General features: G+C 37.8%; 1 protein-coding gene across 8 annotated transcripts in view; it reads right to left on the bottom strand.

Moving 5' to 3' along the window:
• NRXN3 (neurexin 3) overlaps positions 1 to 22,401 on the bottom strand; it is a 1,493,796-nt gene that overhangs the window by 931,694 nt on the left and 539,701 nt on the right. For 6 of the 8 annotated variants that reach the window (XM_069465175.1, XM_069465177.1, XM_069465179.1 and 3 more), the window contains 2 exons: positions 20,580 to 20,783; positions 14,512 to 14,538 (listed from right to left, as the gene is read on the bottom strand). In XM_069465175.1, the coding sequence (XP_069321276.1) occupies positions 14,512 to 14,538; positions 20,580 to 20,783 (231 nt within the window). The remainder of the gene's footprint in view (positions 1 to 14,511; positions 14,539 to 20,579; positions 20,784 to 22,401) is intronic. The other 2 variants (XM_069465180.1, XM_069465182.1) reach the window with 1 other exon arrangement.

Here is a 22,401-nt window from a genome sequence, read left to right as displayed (position 1 = left end):
TGCTGTTATTTTTACTGTAGTTAGTAGCCATCTGTCAAGGCTAAGTACTTTATATAATAATAGCAAAGACTGTCAAACTTTTATTGTAAATATCCTTGCGTATGGACTTAGTAGCGTCCATTTTTTGCTGTGACAAAGGAGAAAAAGGGTGCAGGAAAAATGTGAAGAGGGGAAAGAATGAGGTAGTCGCTTCACTAGTGTTCAATTTTTATGTCTTTGAAATGTGCACCATGAGATTGCCACCTGTCTGTGTTTTCTATCCGGTATGAAGGAGTGTGGTTAAACCAAGCCACGGATAAGTACCTGGGCACTTAAGTAGTCATCAGGGTGATACAATAGCTAGCTTTGCTGACAATCAGAAAGTCCTTAAAGTTGGTTCCATTAACCAAAGGGGTTTGTCAATAATAATGTGAATTGAACAGTTAAACACTCCAACTAATGACAGGTATACCCAGGCAGTCTGAGTTTAATTTCAACTATCAATTTCTTCTCATAAGGAGATGGCAACTCTTCTTTAGCCAGACATAACCAGGCCAATGGCTTCATATTTTCTTTATCCGTCTTCCTTTGTGTTCTATTTTTCTCCATTAGAGAAAAGCACAGAATTTTCCCAGTGTGATAAAACACACAACTCATGTGTTGCTCCACTGTGAACACTTTTGTGCCGCTTTCTCTTTGTCATCTTTCTCTCTGGCACATGTGTTGTCGCCATACACTGCTTCTGCTTCTCCATGCTTTCCGTCTCTGCGGCGCTCACCACTCACTCTGGGGGGCACCCTCACTCTGGGTGGTGGGGCAGCTCCTTCCCCTCAGGCTCTGGGGAGGGAAGGAAGGAAAGTGCTTTCCTGACTGCCACAGGAAAACCACTCACAGGAAATGAGCAAGCCTTCCTCTAGCTTTTGTGTTCCTGATTTTCTTGCTTTTTGTTATCTCTGGAATAAAGCAGTGGGCCTCTGTTTACCACTTTTGATTCTATCTTGCCCACACTTGTGGATAATGCCAGTTTCACTTTTCTGTCATCTCACAGATTTCAGAACTGAATTTCATTCCATTCCTATTGCTGTTCATCCTACATCTAAGAGTTGAAGTCATAATATTCTTTCTTTTTTTCTTCTTCTTTTTTTTTTTTTTTTTTTTTTTTTTGAGACAGAGTCTCACTCTGTTGCCCAGGGTAAAGTGCCGTGGCGTCAGCCTAGCTCACAGCAACCTCAAACTCCTGGGCTCAAGCAATCCTCCTGCCTCAGCCTCCCGAGTAGCTGGGACTACAGCATGTGCCACCATGCCTGGCTAATTTTTTTTTTCTATATGTATTTTTAGCTGTCCAGATAATTTCTAATTTTTTTAATTTATTTTATTTTATCTTTTTTAGTAGAGACGGAGGTCTCGCTCTTGCTCAGGCTGGACTCGAAGTCCTGACCTCAAGCAATCCTCCCGCCCCGGCCTCCCAGAGTGCTAGGATTACAGGCGTGAGCCACTGCGCCCGGCCCATAATATTCTTTCTAATTTGATACCTTTGCAGTCGTTTTTATTTTGCCTTTTACTAATTCTGAAGAAAAAATGTCCTATGTCTTCATTAAAAGACAGCTTGATTTGTGTGACAAAAGAGCACTCATTTGATGAATCAGAAAACTACATTTACAAAGACTCATGCCTGCCATTGATCACCTTGACACATTATGCCAGGCGCTTGGTTTCCACAAGCCTTAGTTTACCCATTTGTAATATGTTGATATTAAAAACTGTGCCCCAACAGGCCTATTGAAGGATCCTGAGCTCATAACCACTCAAAGATTTTGCTTCAGAGGACACGATCTCTATTGCATTTTGCCTCTGTTTTGGAACACACATGCGCTTTAACATTTTTTGGCTTCAATATAACTTCAGCCATTCAGAAAGATAGACACTTAGGTTACTATAACTAAACAGCACACCTCTGGCTTGCACCCCTTGACATGTTCTCATTTCCCATTTCCTAACGGGGTCCCTTCCAACAGCCATTAAGAACACTGCCACTGACAGAGGGTTGGCACAGGCTCTGGGTGACAGCACACCGATTTGTGTACAGATATTATACAGTCAGATTTGCTCTGAAGCAGCCTCATACTGAGAAGGAAATGAATAAATTCTTCTAACATTTATCTACCTAACTACTAATTAATCGGAGTTAAAAAGTTGTGTGACTCTAGTCACTTAGTCAATGGAACAGCCAGAAAATTACTCCATTCTTTTAGAAGGAACACACCCCAGTCTAAGTTTTCTTCCCAAAATTGATTCTAAAATCGAAAACTGTGATTGCTGAGAGCCTCTGAATCAGTAAATAGACTTCCACTTTGTGGCTAATTGCTCCAGAAACTATAGAATTCAAATTAAAATCTTCTCTAAGATATGAGTGAAACCTGCTATAATTTATACATGTATGTATTTATACATATAATTTATATATAGGACATGATAAAAGGGAAATATTAGGCCATTAAATATGAAATGTCCAATATTGGATCAAAACTATAGTTTATTATATCTCAAAAAGCAGCTGTAAACTTGGTCAAAGTATGCATGTAAGCTATCAACACAGTGTTGCCATCTTAACGATAGCTTGTTCATGCCAACAGCAAAGAAGCGTGGAGAGCAAGTGGTGATGAAATCGTGAAAGACATTTCCCATAGCTTGTTGAGAAGTGAATTTTTTCCTTGCAAGAAGTGGTCCAAAGCCTGGAAAAAGTGGAAGTCTGTTGGTGAAAGGTCTGGTGAATGTGGTGGATGACAGAGAGTTTCCGAGTTCAGCTTCTGTAGTTTGAGCAGCATTGTTTGTGTGACGTGTGGTCAAGCATTGTCTTGGAAGAGGATTGGCCTGCCTCTATTGACCAGTCTCGGCTGTTTAATCACAAGCATCCTCATTATTTCATCTAATTGGTTGTAGTAGACATCTGCTGTAATGGATTGATCAGGATTTATGAAGCTGTAGTGGATAACACCAGCGCTGGACCACCAAACAGACACCATTAGCTTTTTTTGATAAATATTTGGTTTTGGACTGTGTTTTGGCACTTCATCTTTACCCAACCATTGTGCCAAACACCTGCAATTGTCAAAACGAATCCATTTTTTTTAATCACACATAACAATACAGTGTAGAAATGGTTTGCCTTTATGTCATGATAGCAAAGAAAGGCAAACTTCAAGGCTATTTCTCTTCTGGTTCTGGTTTAATTCATGCAGAATCCATCTATGCAGCTTCTTTACACCTTGTTGCCTTGTTTCAAATGATCCAATATTGTTGGGATAGTGATGTCAAACCTTGCTGCTAATTCACGTGTAGGTCGAGATTGATTCGCTTTTACTACCGCTTTCAACTCATCATTATCCATCTTGGTCTCAGGTTCCCTACATGGCTCATTTTCAAGGTTAAAACCACCAGAACAGAACTTCTCAAACCACTAACATACTGTGAGTTCATTAGCCACATCCTTCCCAAACACTCTGCTGCTATTTTGAACTGTCTGCACTGCATTGCTTCCACAATGGAACTCAAACTTGAAAATAACACAAATTTTTGTCTTATCCATGGTTTCACAAAAAATTTGAAAGATAATCATAAGCTAACACGTGTGTTTGGAAGAATGAGGATGTACCTTCACAATAAAAATAAAACAATAAGTGTCAAAGTGAAACGTCAGAAGTATCAACTGTCAAACTTAGTACGTAAGGAAATCGGACATTTCATACTTAATAATCTACTTAATAACCTTAATCTATCAATAATACTTCCATTGATATATTTATCTTGTTACCAAATAAGAATGGAAAGTTTGGTCAATAATGGGAACTTGTCAATGATCACTCTACATCCTACATCTCATTGAGGCCAACTTTTAAAAGGTTAAAACTGAGACACAATAAAATTTTTAAACAGTTACTTTAGTAAACAGTGATTCACGAATTGGGCAGCCCCAAACATGAAGTGGTTCAGGAAACCCACCAAGGGAATACAGGTGGAGGGTTTCATAGGACAAACATGAAAGCAAAGAAAATATTTGATTGTTATAGCTGTATAACAGTATCATTGCCTTATTTGGTCTATCTCATTGGAAAGTCCCTAGTTACATAATTATAAGTTTGTTGGCTGCTTCTGTTGGGTTGGGCTTATGTTATGTTTTTCTTTAATACAAGTATTTGTAAGAAATAGCTCAAGTTTTGCTCATACTTGCAAATCAAGCAAGGTTAAGGTTACTTATGAGGCCTGACTGGCTTTGTCTGCTCAGAGATTCCTCAGATCTGGTCTCCACCTTAATTTATTTTAATATCTTCTAATTTTCAAAGTATAAACTATGCCAAAAACTAATACAGCCATTCCTTAGCATCCTTGGGGAATTGGTTCCTGGACCCTTGTGGATACCAAAATTCATGGACGCCCAAGTGCTTTATATATAATAGTGTACCGTAGTATTTTCTTGTAAACTACACATATCCTCCTGTATACTTTAAATCATCTCTAGATTGCTTATGATACCTAACACAAAATAAATGCTAAGTAAATAGTTATCTTGTGTTTTTATTTGTATTATTTTTTATTATTGTATTGCCTTTTTAAAATTTGTTTTAATATTTTTGATTCCCATTGGTTGAATCCATAGCTGCAGAATGAAGGGCCAAATATATTTACTGAATTTGTCACCTTGCACATCTGACTATAGAAATTAGACAGATAAAATGAATTGGGGTACATAAAGAAATCTTCAAAAGGTAGAAGGAAAACCAGAAACAGCATTTTTACTCAAAATTACAGTGCTTGAAATATCAGCTGTTGACAGGGGAGCAGAGACACACAGCTTGCATGGCTCCAAGCAGGTGGCCAAATGATGGAGGGCAAGTCAAAACAAAACAAAACAAAAATCAAGAAAATACCTGGTTAAGTGGACCATTGTTCAAGGCATCAACATGAGAAATATACATACACATACACTGTGAAAAATAAAACCATATTATTGAATTGAATGCTGAATCAGCCCTGAACAAAATCTATGAAGACTCATCTGGATTTTAGACATATATGCATCCGAGGTCCAATTTTTCTAAAAGAAACAGGAAATGACAAAAAAAAAAGGAAGCGTTGGGTGGGGGAAAGAAGCTGCCCAGTCTTTGAGAATTTTTTCTCCATTTTCCTTGGAAATCCACAGTATAAATCTCTAAAACTGACATTTAACATTGGAACCCTGTTACTTCTCCGTAAACATTCATGGAATGAGTAAAGGAAGAATGAGGAAGACTGGCAACATGCAATATTTACAAATACATAGTTATCTTCCTTCATGAAATTTTCCTTACTTCTAACCAAAATCTGGCCAAATCAGACTTCATGAAAATCTTTGTTTTGTCTGCAATATCTTGTTTTCCAGAGGAAGTAATATACATTCTTTCAGATTATTAGTAATAAGAGGACAAATTCACTCTTCAGTTAATTTTCTTCCTTTTAGAATGACAAAAGACAAAAAGTTGTAATTTATAATTTTCAGGTTTGTACCTCTCATGTTGATTCCTAAGAATATTTATATAAACAATAAATTAAGGTAGAGGAATAGATGCAATTTATTATCTCATTTACTTAATGATTATTGAACATGTATTATATCCAAAGTAGCTTCAGATCATAGAAATACATTGGCAGATATCAGTATAAAAGTTTTATGTTGTACTTCCATAAGATGCTCACTCTCTTTCATAAATACATACATACATACATATATATATACACACACACACACACACATACATATATATATAGAGAGAGAGAGAACACCAAACTAGTTACACTAACTTTACTTGATATATCCAAACTACACACATTAATTTTATATGACTAAGTGTCATAGTTGGAATTGTGGTTGATAAACAGTTTTTTCTATGAGTCTATATGTCTCTACTGCCTCTCTTGCCAAATAGTTCACAACAGAACATTCCTAAATTGTCAAGAATTTTGCCTATTTTTAAGATGTTTGGTTAAAGAAATGTCACCCCTTTATTTAGCACTTTTTACTAAAATTCATCAGCTCTATTAACTTTGTTTATATTGATAAATCTTGCTATGGTTCAATAAGATTTGTTCCCACCAAAAAGCATGTTGAAGTCTGATCCCCATGTGGTGATGTTGGCAGATGTTTGGATCATGGTGACAGATCCCTCATGAATAGATTAATGCCGTCCTGCAGGGGCGAGCGAGTCCCTGTTCTCCTGCATGGGAATGCAGTAGTTCCCACTGGAGTGGGTTGTTAAAAAGAATCCTTAGTTTCTCTCTCTTGCTTCCTTCTCCATGTGATCTCTTTGCACAAACTGGCTTTTCTTCTACTATCTGCCATCAGGGAAGGCAACCTGAGGACCTCACCAGATGCAGCTGCCAAATCTTGAACCTTTCAGCCACCAGAATTATAAGCCAAATAAACCTCTTTTCTTTGTAAATTGCCCAGCCCCAGATATTCTGTTATAGCAACACAAAATGGACTAAGACAACCTTGTGAAGGTTTGTGCTTTTAACTTAAGTCAGCTTTCTCGTTTGCTTTTTCCCCTGCTTTTTACTTCAATGAAACAAAGTACAGTCTTCTGGAAGCCACTTATTTATAATTTAATGCCGCAAGCTCATATCCCATTTACCTTTTAATTAGGTGCTAGATCCCAATCCCTTTATCCTTTCTAAATTTCATATCAATTAAAAAACGTTAAAGTACCATCCTGAGTGCACTTTTCCACACTTGGAGCTCCCTATGCATAAGAGAAGCAAAAGGTAATGTATTTCATCCTAGAACCCAGGGACCATTTTGAAATCACAGAAAAAGTGTCTTTAGCCAAAGCCACTGAAGGAGAAGTTTCTTCTTCTGTTAATGTCTCTTTCAAAAGATGTTCCTAGAAGCTGGGAATGGATGATACTGTAGTTCTACTGCTAAATTATCATTAATCTTCTACTTTTCTAGATATGAAGTATGGATCTTATAAGGACTGAGCCACCAGCCCATTTACATATGTGTAATTTGAATGACCCAAAGGGCCAGGTGTGAATCTCTTACCACATTGACTCATTGTGCTATGCTTCAACAAACTGATTTAAACTAAAATGAAAGATCTCCTGAGAGGACTGTTCTTTTTTCTCTTGGTGAAACAGTCTTCCTTTCTCACCACAGTCTGCATGAACTTGGTGACTCTGAAAGCCATAAACAGAAATGTGCCAAGGAAGCAGAACAGACAGCAATGTTTCTAGCCAGAAATCTATACCACTGCTGCAAAACTCTTAACTTTCAGACTCTAGTTTTAGTTCCTGGTTAGTTATATAAAATCGATATTATTAATAGTAGATATTTAAGTCACAAATATGACAATATCATCTAATCAGATATGTGCATTTTAGAGATAATATTTACATTATATAGAACACTATTAAACTTTGATTAAAATGAAAACACTGTTCCCAAAACAAACGTAGAAGAATTTATGAAATTAAAATATTTTCATTCGTTCTGGGTTACCATCAAGTATTTAACATAATGCACTGAAGGAGAAAAAAATCCTGACATGAACTACAGATAGCAATTTTGTGTGGTTTATCTCCTATATAACTGTTGATCTTTACTGAAATCTTTTTAATATCATCAGAAGTCTTATTAGTAATGCTACTGATGCAGAATCCAATGTAACTCTGATAGCCTCGGAAGAGAATTTATTATTCCCTGGGTAATTGGCCAGAGAAAATAGAAATGATCATTTCATAGGCATCTATTAAGCTACTTAAAATTATGTTTTAAAGAATATATGGCTATCCATTTTGGAACAAGTGCAGTTCTCAAAAAAGCATCTTTTCAATTGAGATATTATGATAGTCATCATTGTCATCATCATCATCATCTATTTAGCGTGTACTATGTGCCAGGTTCTGTTCTTAAAGAAGCAGTTACTATAATTATCTTCATTTTACAATTGAGGAAACTAAGAATTGCAGTAACTTGTCCAAAGACACATAGCTCAGTAGTGGTACAGACAAGGGTTGAACCCAAGCTATTTGGCTGCAGCGTCCTCTTTGCTCTTTGTAAGTGCACTGAAATGCCTCCCTGTGCTGAGATTTCAACAAGGATTAACAGTAATATAGGAGAGAAATCATACACAATTACTATAGCACCACTTTTCTCTGGTATCCCTGTTTATCAAAAAAAAGATTAACATATAAAATGCTGCTATAGCAGATTTCTATTAAAAGATTTTTGCTATAAGTGGTCACCAAAGTTTTGAATGACAATGGTCAATACATATACTTGAGGAAGTGAAAGAGTGGAAAGAAAAAGATCCATGGGTAATGAGGTCTCATTTGAATATGTGACAGTGACATTTTGAAAAGCTATTTTAAGAAAATAAATAAAAAGTTGGGTAATATAAAGTGTGTTGCAAGGGTGAGGAGAAACAAACACTCAAATTGCTGGTAGGAATGTGAATTTGTCCGACCTCTTTGGAGTGAAGTTTGAGAACATCTATCAATATTTATAATGCACTTTTCTTGACTCATCAATTCCACCTTTAGGGATTTATCCAACATAAATTTTTGTACATGTATGCAAAAACTAACGAACAAAAATATATATTTTATTACCTTTTGTCATCATAAAAACCTAAGCAAAATCTACATGTATATCAGTAGGGTGCTGACTTAAATTATGATATTCCTATAAAAAGGAATATTATGTGGCCATTAGAAAAAATAAAGTAGACCTTTACATTCTTACATGAAATAGTCCCTAAGACATTTTAAGTAGGAAAAAGAGATGTGGAAGAGTGTGTTGATGTTTGTGTCAATAAGGAGGATGGGAAGAAAGACAAGAGGCAGAGGTGAAGGATGTGGTTATAACTACACGTCGTATACTCATAGAATATCCCTGAAAGAATATGTCAAGAACACTGATAAGTTTGATTGCATTTGAGAATGGGAGTTTGGGAACTAAGATCAGGAGTGGGAGAAAGAATTTTCTCTACTTTGCCTTTTGTTCCATGTATAATTGTTTTTTAACTATTTAAAAATAAAACCAATCTGAATTAATATTTCTTAAGAAGAGTTTAGTGTTAAATGTTTAGGAAGTACCTATCATACTCATATCTTGTTATCACTGATATTATATTTATACTTGCACTTGAAATGTTCTACATGTTACAAGAAACATACATTCCAAGCAGAAGAAATTATGCATTATCTTTTAAAAATCAGGTTTTGAGAAAAGTTGGAGTATAATCATTTAAATCAAGTCCTAATATAATCATCTAGTATGGAAACTAAAAAGCTCAGGTTTGATGCTCATAGTTTGACAGATAATACATGACTATATTATCTAGGATCTTGTGTCATGATTTTTCCATCTCCCCTAAAATTCTAGTAAGGTAAGTGGCTTGGTCAGGCAAATGGCTGACAACAAAGTTACTCAACTCTTGGAATGCGTATCAAAGAGGGTTTTATAATTTTCTTCCAGGAAGATTTTTAATAGTGAAGAAGTTAGCCTTCCTGGTTGGCCTGAGGTGAGTGTTTCTGAGTTAAAGGGATGAGCTAAACAATCAACTCTAGGAATCTCAGACAAACCATGCCGAAACGTATGTCTGGTACCACAGAGAGATAAGGCAGAGAAAAAGAAAGAGAATAAAACCAGAAGTCTAGTATAATAAACTGTAGGTCACCAAGCTATGCCTAAATTAAGCAAAAACCACCTACATGCAGTTGACTTTGCCAAAACAGTGAAAATGAAGCCTGCTTAGAAACTAAAACCACAGAAGCTGAGGCCAAAGGCAAAAACCAGGCACTAGGCAAGCAGGTCCAAGAGGAGGAATATTCAGTTAAATACTAGCAGCCTTAGGAAGTACGATTTGGAGGTATCATATCCTTGTGATGTGAGTTTCATAACCTTGTGCTGTTATTTTCATACATGTCTGAGATTGTTGTACACCTCTACGTTGACCCAAAGATGACAGAGTGTATGGAAAGCAGACAGGATCACCAAAGCTGACACAAATGGCTCCATGTGACGCTTCAATGTCTTAAGGTAAGCATATTTTTGTATGGCACTCTATTCCTTTTCTCCTCTGTGTCTAAGAAGAAAATATGAATCTCATTACAGATGAATTAGTAAGGCTTCAAGTTCAAAGTAATTAGTAAGAGGAGGTCTTACTACATGAACCTAAATAACCAGGCATATAACAGTTCCTAAGCCATGTAGCTACTCCTTTTTAGAAAGATTAATAGCCACAAGACTGAAGAATTAGCCTTTGAGAGGAGGAAGAGATGGAAAAAGAAAGGGGCATTTGATATTTATTAATTTGTGTTCACTGTGTTTATTCAACCTATACTCATTTAATTAATATAAGTTCGCTACATTCATTCATACTACACACGGCTTGAAAAGGATAGAACAAAGTAGGGGCTAGGAAATTACAGGGCCAAGGTGCGATCAGATAAGGCAAACGACAACAAACCATTTTCCACTCTTTTGTTTGAACAAACACCCATGAGACCAACAAGAAGTCCATACCTGTTTTCAGAACTGTATGCCTCTAGGTCACTCCCAGCCTCATGGAACTGGAGCCATAGGAAAGGTGATTTCCTCCAGAAATTCTCCAGAAAGCAGCCCTGTTTTCTTTAGCAGTGTTTCCAGGTCACCCTGGAGTTCAGTCCTCCATGATGACTGCCAACTCTGTTGTCCTTTTGCAATTTAAATTCTATGCTGGAACTTTCTTGATTAAATGCCTTTAAACATATTCTGCCAGATGAATCAAACCCAGCAATGACCTTGATTCAACCAAAGACCTTGATTTACACACTTTCTAATATGTGTGTGTTGAGAACAGCTGGAGAGGAATTTATGGCGTGAATGAGTAATGACAGATATATCTTAGATAGCATGGGCAAAGGCACAGTATTGAAAAAGAGAAGTTAGGATAGGGAGAAAGACAGAAGCTGATTAGAAAATCATTCCTGCCTCTTCTTGGTAGGAAACCCTCAGTGTGGAACTGGGCCATGGTGTCTGACGGAAGGGCCAGCCACAACGCCAGAAGGAAAAAGGCTAGAACACTCTGATTTGGTCTCAAATCTCTGCCCTCTATCGTGGCCAGTTGTTTTCTCCTAATGCTGGAAGATCATCCTTCTTTTTCATGCTCTTCTCTCCATTACAGAGTGTCACACAATCCCTTGGAAATAGCCATTTCCCAGAACAAACAACATTTTGTGGCAGATGAACAGGAAACAAACAGCTGATGTCATTCAGTATTTTACCTGAGTGACTTTTCAGGGAACAGGCACCCTAAAAAACAATTACTGGAAAAGTTCAAGAACTTATAATCAAACGTGATTCAAATTTAATTCTTCGAGGGAAAAAAAAGCTCTGTTTTGTAACAGGAGCAATGGCACCCTATGACTTCTACTGAAATGACAGCAAGACATCAAGTGGAGGGGGGAGAGGAAAGCCCCCTCCCTCTAAACCCAGACTGCAGGTCAATCTTATGTCTTATACTCTCACAGTTAAAAATCAGGTAAAAGCCAAGACCTGCACACCTATTACAGAAATAACTTGAGATTCTTTAACAAGTGGAGCTACAAACCCTGACATAGAGTCAATCAGAAAAGGGGTTTAGAAATTCTATTCACTTTGGACCCATTTTCTCTCCAAATTTAATTGCAGTCTTTTCAAATTTTTCCACTCAAGAGCCAATAATGGCAGGGATGAAATAGAGAAGATATATAATAAAAATAAAATGTCTCCAAATTCTTACATTTTTATTCTTAAAGATTCATGCTTATTTGCATTCTTCTGCATAATATATTGCTTTGGTTTCAATTTATACTTTACTCCAAATCAACAATTAAAATCAACTTCAGTAAAATGTATATTTACTTTGTGATTCTACATAATCCTAGATACATGTTTACATACTTCAGCACTGAAGGTTTTAGATTAGTTTAAAATACTCCTGTTTTTTCCTTGTCAACCACAATTCAACCAGGGAGCACTGTGTTATTTCTCTGATGCTCCCAACAAAATTAGCTTTCTTAGCATGTTAAAGGTTTATCATGAGAATTCAAAAATGATTTCCAAAATCTAACCTTGACTCTTTACTTAATGATTGAATTAAAGTAAGTTACACTGCTTTTATACTTGATCAAAGTTGGGAGCATATCTTTGCTGACATATTTCCCTCTTAATGCTGATTTTGGTGGTTCTGAATAGAAAATATTTGCTCAGGTTTAGAAAACCTACTATCTGCGTCACTATCTTCCCAGGAGAGAGAATCCTGGATCTTGTCTTATAATGACTTTCCATGGCTGATCATATGGAATATATGGAATTCTGCAACTTCATGAGAAATTGCAGACAGACCATCAAAATCAAGTCCTAATATTCTGATTAAATAATTCCTTCAGTTCTCTGTACTCCAAGTCAGTCTCTGAAGCCAGAAGATGCTAGATAACAGCTCTGCATATCAGATTTTCCACCTCCATCCTGAGTTTTCATATTATTTCCTTTTGGAAACCAACGCAAAAGGAAAGACGACAGCTTTCCATAAAAATTCTGTACAACTTTTTAAAAGAAGCCAGACACAAATGACTACATATCAATATATGATTCCATTTATATGAAAGGTCCAGAAAGGCAAATTAATGGAAATGAAGCACAGAAGTAGTTGCCTAAAGTCAAGGGTAGGAGCAGGGATTTCCTGCAAATGAGCATCAGGAAAATTTTTGAGGTGATAGAAGTGTTCTAAAATGTGATTCTGGTGATGTTTGGACAACCCTATAAATTTAATTAAAGTCACTGAATCGTAGGCTTATAATGGGTGAATTTTATGGTATGAAAATTATACCTCAATAAAGCTGCTTAAAAAAACAAAAAGATAAAAATAGAAAACTCCAGGCTTTGGAGAGAAAGGATGTTTCAATGAGACTTTTAATGATCTAAATATCATGAGAAATTTCTGGCTAATTAGAAATGTTTAAACATAGCAAAATAGGACATTGCTTAAAGTAACTAAAAGTGATGCCAAGACAAGCATAAAGCACTCTAGTAAGTGCTTGTTTATACAGATTTTAAAATTTCTTTTTTTGTTAATTTAGATGGAACATTTGCCCCCTAAAAAGTAAAATTGGGTTTTCTTAATTTTTCATCCCTATATCTCCCACCAAGAAAGAAGGTTAAATCAGCACCTTTAATTAGACTTAATAGGATGGAATAAACATGTAAAAGTTGGATTATTTCCTTTTTATTCCTACAGAAAGACCCTAGAAGGAAAGAACCAAGAAATGATGAAATAATGTTGAGAATTATGTGTGCTAAATGCTCAACTAATCCAATTTTCTCTTCCTGGATGTACTGGAAGACTACATTTCCCAGCTTTCTTTGCATTTAGAATGAATGAGGTCATGTCTAGCAAATAAAATATGGGCAGAAGTAATGTATGTCACTTCCAGGCAAGGCAATAAAACTTATTGTACAACCATCCAAGCTCTCTTTCTCTCTCTGCCCTGTGGATACAGCTGGAAGTGAAGAAATCCAAGGTGACAGACACCTCTCGCAGAAGGATCCTAGATCCCTGGATTACTTCTTTGAAGAAAAAGGTCCAGGAGAGCTGTCCGATTATCATTGAACTTTGCCTGAACAAGAAATAAACCCTTTTTTGTTGATCCATTGAAATTTTGGGATTTCTTATTATAGCATTTAGTGTCAATTAGCCTAACTAATATAATATGCTATCGCACTCAAAGCGTATTTCTCCCTTTTTCCCCTTCATCAGCTTGGCCTATTCTCCCTTCATGCCTATTCTCACTGTTCTCTTCACATCCCCTTCCTCAGTTAATGTACAGTGGCAGAGGGAGAAATGCATGAATTGTTTTCAGCCTGTATCTTTTAGGACCCTTCTATAAGAGCTAGAGTATTTGAATGGGATAAGACGAAAATGATAGACCACAATCCTTCCTTCTGCAGAGCCAGAGTGTGTCTCAAGCTTTTGGTTAAAATCTTGCTTATAGCCAAGAACAGTGCTTTGCCTATCCCGCTAAAAGTCCCCAACAGTGATGAATGCCAGGAAAGAAATGTCAGAGTTGGCAGCCACCTCTGGGTCATGAACTTTGCTTTTATTATCTGAAGCTTTTGGTAGTGGAGAAGTGCATGCTGGTTGCTCTAAAGCTTTTTGTTAACTCTGAGAGTTATTTCCCAAAGACAACAAATGACCGTTTCAATTCATTTTCAAGTTATTTCATTATTCCCATGCCCTTTCCTCCTTTTCTGCATATAGAGCAAGGAAAGAAGGGAGGACCTGTCCCAATTCAGAAACCACACCCAAGCCACACTCAGCCCTTTCCCCTCACCCATCCCTCCAGATCCCCCCAACTTCATTGTAAAAAAAAAATAATAATTCAAATAAAAACCAGCTCATAAAACAGTAAACAAAATAAAGTCAGTTTTTCTTTCTTTTTTTTAAAGAACAAAATGAAACTTGAGGGAAAACTTACTGGAGTTACAGTTTATCCTGATACAGTCTAGATGGGGAAAAATAAATGAAAGATGAAATTGCATCCTTCAAGGTAACAGCTGCAGACATCCAAAAACAATCAGTCCACCCTTCCGGGGACAGACACACGCAAGAAATGTGGCCATTTTATATATATACAGTATGTACAAGTTTAAGGGTGGGTGTATATGTACAGTATATTATTTAGTAAAGTTGGATACATATATATATACACACACACACATATATATACACATATGTATAGAGATATATACTGGTATACATATATATCCACAATAGACACCAAGCATGTTTCTTTTTTTTTTTTTTTTTAAACCTATTCATTTATATAAAGCTTAAACCTGGACTTTGAAATATTAATTTTGTTAAACTTGGAAAATTAGGCAAAAATTCCCCCACCAAATGTAGGTTATATTCTATTTCCCCCTTCAATTTATTTTCTTAAAATTTACCTTTAAAAGTAGCATTAATACAATTTTTGTATTAGTATCCCAAAGATATATCACCAGTCTGACACATGGTATCCTTTTAAAAATCTGCCCATAAAGTTTCTCAGTGCAGTATTTAACCCTTTCTCTTTTTCCAAAAACAAACTCCCTCCACCCCTCTCCTTAGGTCGGGCCCCAGTTGCTATAGAAATTTGCATAGGCAGACTTGCCCTCATCCTTAGAGGTGAGGAAAGGGTTAACACCACCTGGTCATTTCCCGTCATAAAATGGCCACTTGCAAACAGCTAACCGCACAAACACCCATCCCAGATTTTAGAGAGGTGGGGTCAGGTGTAGGGTGAAAGAGGTCATATGAGGTTATCACAGTGGATCGCTACTCTCTCAAAGGCCCCCAGACCCACCCCCTCATGAAGCCCATCTCTGTCTTCCTGCCTGAATGCTCAGACTGAATGAAGGGCCTACAGCATTCGGGGAGAAGGCAAGGCAGGCTCGTGTGGAGGAGGTCTCGGCACCTTTGACATCCTGCCTATTTCACTTTGTGATTCTGCACTTTGAGGGGAGAAAATTCTTTGGTTTTCATTTTATTTTATTTTTCTATGGGAAAGAGAAAAAAGAAAAGGGTGACTAACTGTCCAGTGCCGGTAACCAGACAAGGTAATCCGTGTCGGAGATCAGGGTACTTGTCACTGTATTGATCTCTATTTGAGAGTCGTGGGTGCACACCTTAAACATTCTTCAGTAGAGTCAGTGGGCATGAGTAGGGCATTGGGCAGGAATGGTTAGGGAAATGTCTCAGGTTAGTTGTTACCAATCTGCCCAGTTGAACCTACGATGGGTTTATGATGGTGGGAATTCTAGTAAGAAATTGTTTAAAGTCAGATATTAAAAGGTAGAAGAAGTCAAGTGATTTTTTAAAAAGGAAGAAAGGCATGGGAAAAAATACAGTTACAAACAGTGCTCTTCCACTTTAGGTTGACCCAACAGTTTTTAGAGGGCTTGTCAAGGATAATGCCACCATTTGAATTTCCCAAAGCAAACCATTATAAGTGAGCAAGTGAAAAAGGAACCAGTGGCAACCAACAGGGTAGAATGAAACTAAGTGAAGTCTGGATAAGAGCAATTTATAACACCCAATTATTCTGAGGAAGGAGGCAGAAAGCTTATTTGTTCCCCCAGAAGAACATCTCTTGAGAAAAATCTGGGTTTGGTTTCGTGCAGTTAGGTTTGTCATGTGTCGTCAACCGCAACAGAAAAGTGGGAGCAAACAGCCCTGGAGCAACCGGTACGATCACCAGACAGAGAAGGCCATGCCCCTGGTGGGGACGGGGAGGGAGGGAGGGAGGGAGGATTCAGCTATTGGCTGCACCTACAATCCCCCAAAGCTGGACAAATGCCTCTTCCTGATGTATTAGAGAGAGGGAAACAGGTGCTTGGGTATTCTTAAGAGACAGGAAAGAGTGGATCTAAAGTGACAAACCCAAGGACTGCCAACAATAAATGGTTCTCTTCTTTGGCTTTTGTACAGTGGAGGATTTTCTTATTAGACGAGAACCTCTCGCTCTAGAGAGAGACACTGGGCTGGACTCATCCTTCTGGGTCATCCAAATGGTTCCATGTGAAGTGAAGTGAAGGTGTCTTTAAACCAATGTGAGTACTGGAAGCTTTCAAGATGGTGATTTGTTTCCTTTAATCAAGATGTGAAGAATTATGTCATCACTTTACCTGAAGAATAAATAGTTTGAGGAGAAAAATCCACCCCAGTCCTTTCTTCATAGAATCTGAGGGAGTGGTCTTGTTAGTGAGAATATATATATTTATATTTTTTTAATAAAAAAATGAGTCAGGGGAATTGATATGGCAAGGCAATTTTTTTTACATCTATCTTTGGTAGCAGCCAAAGTTCTGTTTGAAAAAAGACTACCTAAGTCTTGGTGTGTCTTTTGAGGAGAGAGACAGAGAGAGTGAGAGAGAGAGAGAGAGAGTGTGTGTGTTTTGTCTGGTTTTAGTTTTTTGTTTTATTTTAGTAAATGAGGAGAAATTATTAATTTCCATATTGGTGAGCTTTGAGTTGAACATGGAAGAGGTGAATGTTTCTAATAGTTGTGTATTTTCAATAATGCATAGAGTAAACAGTAGTCAGCAAGTAGATTTCCAGAGTGAACATGTGGAGAATTGGAATGCAATTAGCCAAACTGTATGTCACTCCCTCAGAGTCTCTGACATAAAGAAGGGCCCCTGGCACTCTGCTGAGGACCCTAAAGACTCTGCCCATACCAACTGACTTTTCTGCAGTAGCTCAGTTCAAATCGGGCACTGAGGAAAATGGACATTCCCTGTGTGCATGCTTCAAGGGTAACCAACACGAAAGCAGTTAGAAGTCATTAGACTGACACCGCATTGATTTGTGGAGAGCACAGATAACCCACACTGATCTAGCAGTTTGGAGACAAGGGTTCTCGTCTCAGCTCTGTTACCAACTTTTTATGTAAGCTTTGAAAAATCATATGTATGTTTCACTGTGTAAAAGTAAGCATAAAAACACTTTCTTGATATATCTCACTAAATTATCATGAGATTAAAATAAGACAAGGTCTTTTAAATCTTTGGATATACTATAATAATGAAGTATTATTATATATTTTACTTCTAAAAGATCAAACGATGGCTGATCAATAGCTAACCTCATAACTTTTAAAAATGTGCTGTGCATTGTGGAGTATTGCTTAGATCTGCTATCAGCACATAGGACTGTCATCAGAAAACGAAGCCCTTGGAAGACCAGTCTCCTTGGCCTCCATAAGATATGTTAATCAGAGAATATATACTAGGCTTTTATATCATGAGCTTATATGTGTGACCAATTTAAAATAAACTGGAATATCATGTGTGCATGTGCTAGGAAAAAAGGCAACATAAATTGAGAGAACAAAGTGACCTTGGAAATTAGTTTTGGTGGAACGTGTGTGGCTGCAAACTCTGCTTGGAGTCATTTTCTTCTGTAACCAGGAAGAAAGAAATGTGAATTCATAACAAGGATAAAGAAAATATTCATGAAGTGGTCTATTTTGGGGAGGGGTGAAAGGAGAACCTTTGAACAACGCATGAATACAAAGAGTTATATGTACACAAGCATAAAGAATTTAAGGTCAGTTTTCCATGTCAGGTTTGAAAGGATGTTAAATAAATTCATACCAGTAATTGTGATGAACCATATGCTTCAGGGTAAAAAGAAACAACTACTGCTTCTGGAGAAGCACAGCACTCTCTTCCAAGGGGCTAAACTCTCTTTTGCCTAAAATGTTTTAATTTAGTAGGAGCTAGATCAATGGTGTGCCAAAAGAAGCCAAAAGGCAAAAGCAAAGTCTATTTGAAAAGCACATCTCCCATGTTTTGGCCAGAGTTTAAAATAGAAAAATAGTGCTTCTAGGAATACACATAGGATCTATGACTAACTCAGCGTGTATGCATGTGTGTGCACGAGTGTACACGAGAATCTGTCCACCTATTTCCTTCATTGCCCAACCCCTTTTATCTCTCTTCCTTGCCCCAGTGTTTCCTTCTAAGATGTGAAACCTGTCACAGTTGACATTCTAATCTTTACAAAACAACATGTAATAAGGAAAAAAGAAAATGTTTGTTTAAAGACACAGTGTGTACTCCACGCAAAATTCTGTGAGACTGAATCATCCTTATGTGTATGTCTCTCTCCTACTTTAAAAAAGATCTAGAGATAAAATGGTCTTCGTCATCTTTTTCCGTGAGCTAGTTAGGAAATTGTGTTGATTTTTGTTTTTGTTTTATTTTTGTTTTTATTCCTTCTGTTGTTTTTTCTGTGAAGTAGATAATCAACTACCGGTTGTTGGTTTTAGGCAATACATTCTCACACTGGTTTGTTTAAGGCGAAGAGGATGGTGCAGGGAGGGGAGGAGGGGGGGACAGGGGTATGCCAGTCCCTGTAGGCTGCTCAGTACTCTCTGTTCTCAAGGCTGTTTGCTATGCGGGCCGCAGGCTTTGGGCCTTTGAAGGGTTGAATACCATCTTTTGATTTACCATGGTTGATGGTGGGGAGGATTAGAAACTCAAGAACACAGAAAAGATCCAGCAAAAGAGAAAAACCAAAACCTAAAGTAACCAAACACACACATACACAAACAAAAGAAAAACTAAGAGACACACTGACAACAGAAATCAAATAAGGTTGTACAAGAAAAATGGCATAGTGTTGAAAAGCTGCAAACTAGGAGAAAAAGAAAAAGACATAACTAAATAAGCCACTGCTCAAAACAGTCCTCTGTGTCCTAGAGATTTTAGGATTATGTTGTTGGCATTTTCTAAGCGTGACCAGTAGATCTGACAGCAAATAAGACTGACATGGAATAAAAACTCCATCTTCCCACCAGGCCACATAGATATGTACGTGGTCTTCTTGCATCTGGTACATCTGTCCATCACTTCTCCACACCTCTGATAAGCCAGTCCACTGAAATCTTTATAAAGGAGCACTGTATCCAAACATACTCTATATGCCCAAATAAATCCATTAGCTTAGAAAGTTCAGACTCAGCTATATCACTAATCCTGTCAAAACTGGGCATTGACTTTCTGCTGAGTAGAAACAGCGGAAATAGAGATTTTTTTCCTTCCTCTATTTATTCTTCAAGAGGTCCCCATTCTCCACAGAAGGTCAATTAGACTCTAAAAGAGAAGGTCAATGTAGCACAGAACGTGAGGCCCTAAGAAGGAGAATTTCTCAAGTGTCTGTTATAGTTAATTATATTGAAAGAACAGATCTTGCTCCAATAAAGCTATAAATTTGAAGTTGTCAAAATTTTTCAATTCTAAGGTAAAATGAATATGTAGTATAGGAGGACAATAGAGTAACTGGTAACAGCGTAAGGTAACGACCTTTGCACAAAGGGCTGCTGAGCGATGGTTGAGAATGTCAGGAAGAAAAATGTGTACGTATACTAGCATCCATAGTTTCCTTCCACATGTCAGGGAGTCCAAAGTTGGGGAATTATTTTTCCAGTGGGATATCAGAAATAATCTGACTCTGTCCTCTCACTAAGAGAAAGTACAAGGAGATATCAGTGCTATGACAGCCACCAGAATTCTCCCTTCGAATGGTCATCGTGGAGCTGCAAACAAACCCCTTCCATCTTACTCACAGGGCTTAGTTCTCCACAACCCACCCTTTCATTTTGCCTCCACTTCCTGCCCTGCCCTTGCCCTTGTCTTTGACTGTTTTGAGTGGTGACTGAGGAGTTGGACTTAATGGGAATATGATTGATCAAAAGATGGACCAAAGTAGCGTGTTTTACACAAAGCTAAACGATTCCAAAAAACCAAGAAAGGAAACTTAGAAAATAAATAATCTAGTAAAGAAAACACCACTGTCAGAAACCAGAAATCGACATCAAAACCTCATGCAGAAACAAGGAGAAGGTGTTTGTTGCTGTTGGGTTTTATCCTTGGTCTATGAAACAAGAGATGAGCAGCTAACTTTCAAGAAACAAAGAATTCGATCAAACCAATGAAAATCAGAAAAGAAAGGGAAGACAAGCCCAAACAGATTGGCGGAGGGTACTTCATACGATACCTAAGTTAACCATGAGCTTGACGCGCCCGCCATCCAGCTCCAGGCGCAGGGTGTCGGCAGAGTCCCTGGAGGTAGTAGCCACCAGCAGCCCGTAAGCTCGCTGGGACATGAAGCGGAATGACACGTCCTCTGCCTCGGTGTGCATGACCATGGGCATGATGATCTTCATGTACATGCTGCCGTCATAGCTCAGGATGGACGCCTCTGCCAAAGAAGAGCGGAGGAGATCGTTAGGGTGAAGGGCGTTAGCGTTGTCAAATACTGCTTTGCTTTCAGGCCGAGTACAATAGAGAGGGCGCCAAATTTATAACCAGGTGACTTGTGTTTTATTGACCCCCGCTGTCGCCACGTTTTAACTGTGACCTTGGGCAGACCATTTAAACTCTGCAGCTCGATTTCCTCATTTGCAAAGGGTGTATGATGGCACGATACCTGCCCACCGTGCTCACAGGGTGCCAGATTAAGTAATGGATGTGAACGCATTTTGCAATAGTGAAAATGCCCCCACAAATCGTAGTGCCTGCGATTCTGTATGCTGTAGATAAAACACAAGTACATAAAATAAAAATTATAGAATCCATGTATTTCACAAAGATTAAGCAGAGAACATCAGTTTATAAGCACCTTAGCAGACAAATAGGTATCTGCCAGAGAGCTTCTGGAAGAAGAAGAGGGCAGCAACACAGCCTGGCACCATAACAGCCCCAGTGGCCTGGCACTGTGAGGGTTTGCATGGCCCATTTAAAGAAGATTGATAGAGCTAGAGCTGGAAAAATGGCTAAGAAAAACCAATGACACCCTTGAGAAACTCATTTTACTTTTTATTCAAAGAGAACTTCCATAAGGAAGTTCACTTTTATTTGGTATCTTCCTCAGTCTAAGCACTTTGGTTAGGTTCTCAGGCATATGCTATCTCATCTAATGTTATAATATGGGTCTATTATTCCTACTTTCAAACAAGAAAGCCAAAGCGTTTAGACAGGGAGGTGATCATCCCAAAGTCATACAGCCTAGATTTTAACTCAGTGTATCTATTACCAAGTCCAGGGACTGTTTTGCAGCACCATGGTGCTTAACGTGTGAATTTGTTTAGTCATTCATTTGGAAAATACTTTTAGAAAACACAGAAAGAGAATATAACTCACATTCCTATAAAGCCAGCCTGTCACTAGGCTCAGTATCTGGCACTGAGTAGGTCTTCATTAAACATTTGTTGTTTTCAAACATTTGCTACCTATATTCACCATGAAGAATACAGTGGTGAAACAGACACGGTTTCTGTTCTAAAGGGAGACACAACACACAAAAATAACTGTACTAGAATATAAAAAATTATTCAATGACAGAGGAAAGATATGCAAAGCCAGTGGCATTTAGAGAAAAGAGGCCGAGGGACACAATTGAGTAAAGAAGCTGGGGCAGGATCCGAGCTGGTCTTGGGAGATGGGTGGGGTTTGCAACAAAAGAAGTGATGGCATAAGATTTGACAGGTAGACCAGGTAGCATCTCTATAAAGGGAAGAAAGAAGGGAGATGCTCAGATAATAACAAACTATTTTATTTAACAGAAGCATCTGACATTTTGTTTGGGAGATAGTTACATAAAGGAAGTTTGAGACTGGAATAAAATCAAGAGACTTGGGCAGAGGCTGAAAAGTAAGTTAATGGTTTTAGATTATGAGTTACGATGGTACATTCCTTTGTGCTTACTGAGTGCCAGGCACTCTTCTTGGTGTTATGGACATAGCAGTGAACAAAAGAGATAAACAACCCTGTCCCCATATAAAGAAGGAAACAAAACATGGAGAGACAAGAGGTAGGCA

The sequence above is a fragment of the Eulemur rufifrons genome, chromosome 2 (genome assembly GCF_041146395.1).
Source record: "Eulemur rufifrons isolate Redbay chromosome 2, OSU_ERuf_1, whole genome shotgun sequence".
Lineage (NCBI taxonomy): Eukaryota > Metazoa > Chordata > Mammalia > Primates > Lemuridae > Eulemur > Eulemur rufifrons.
This window is presented reverse-complemented; position numbering and strand designations above follow the sequence as displayed.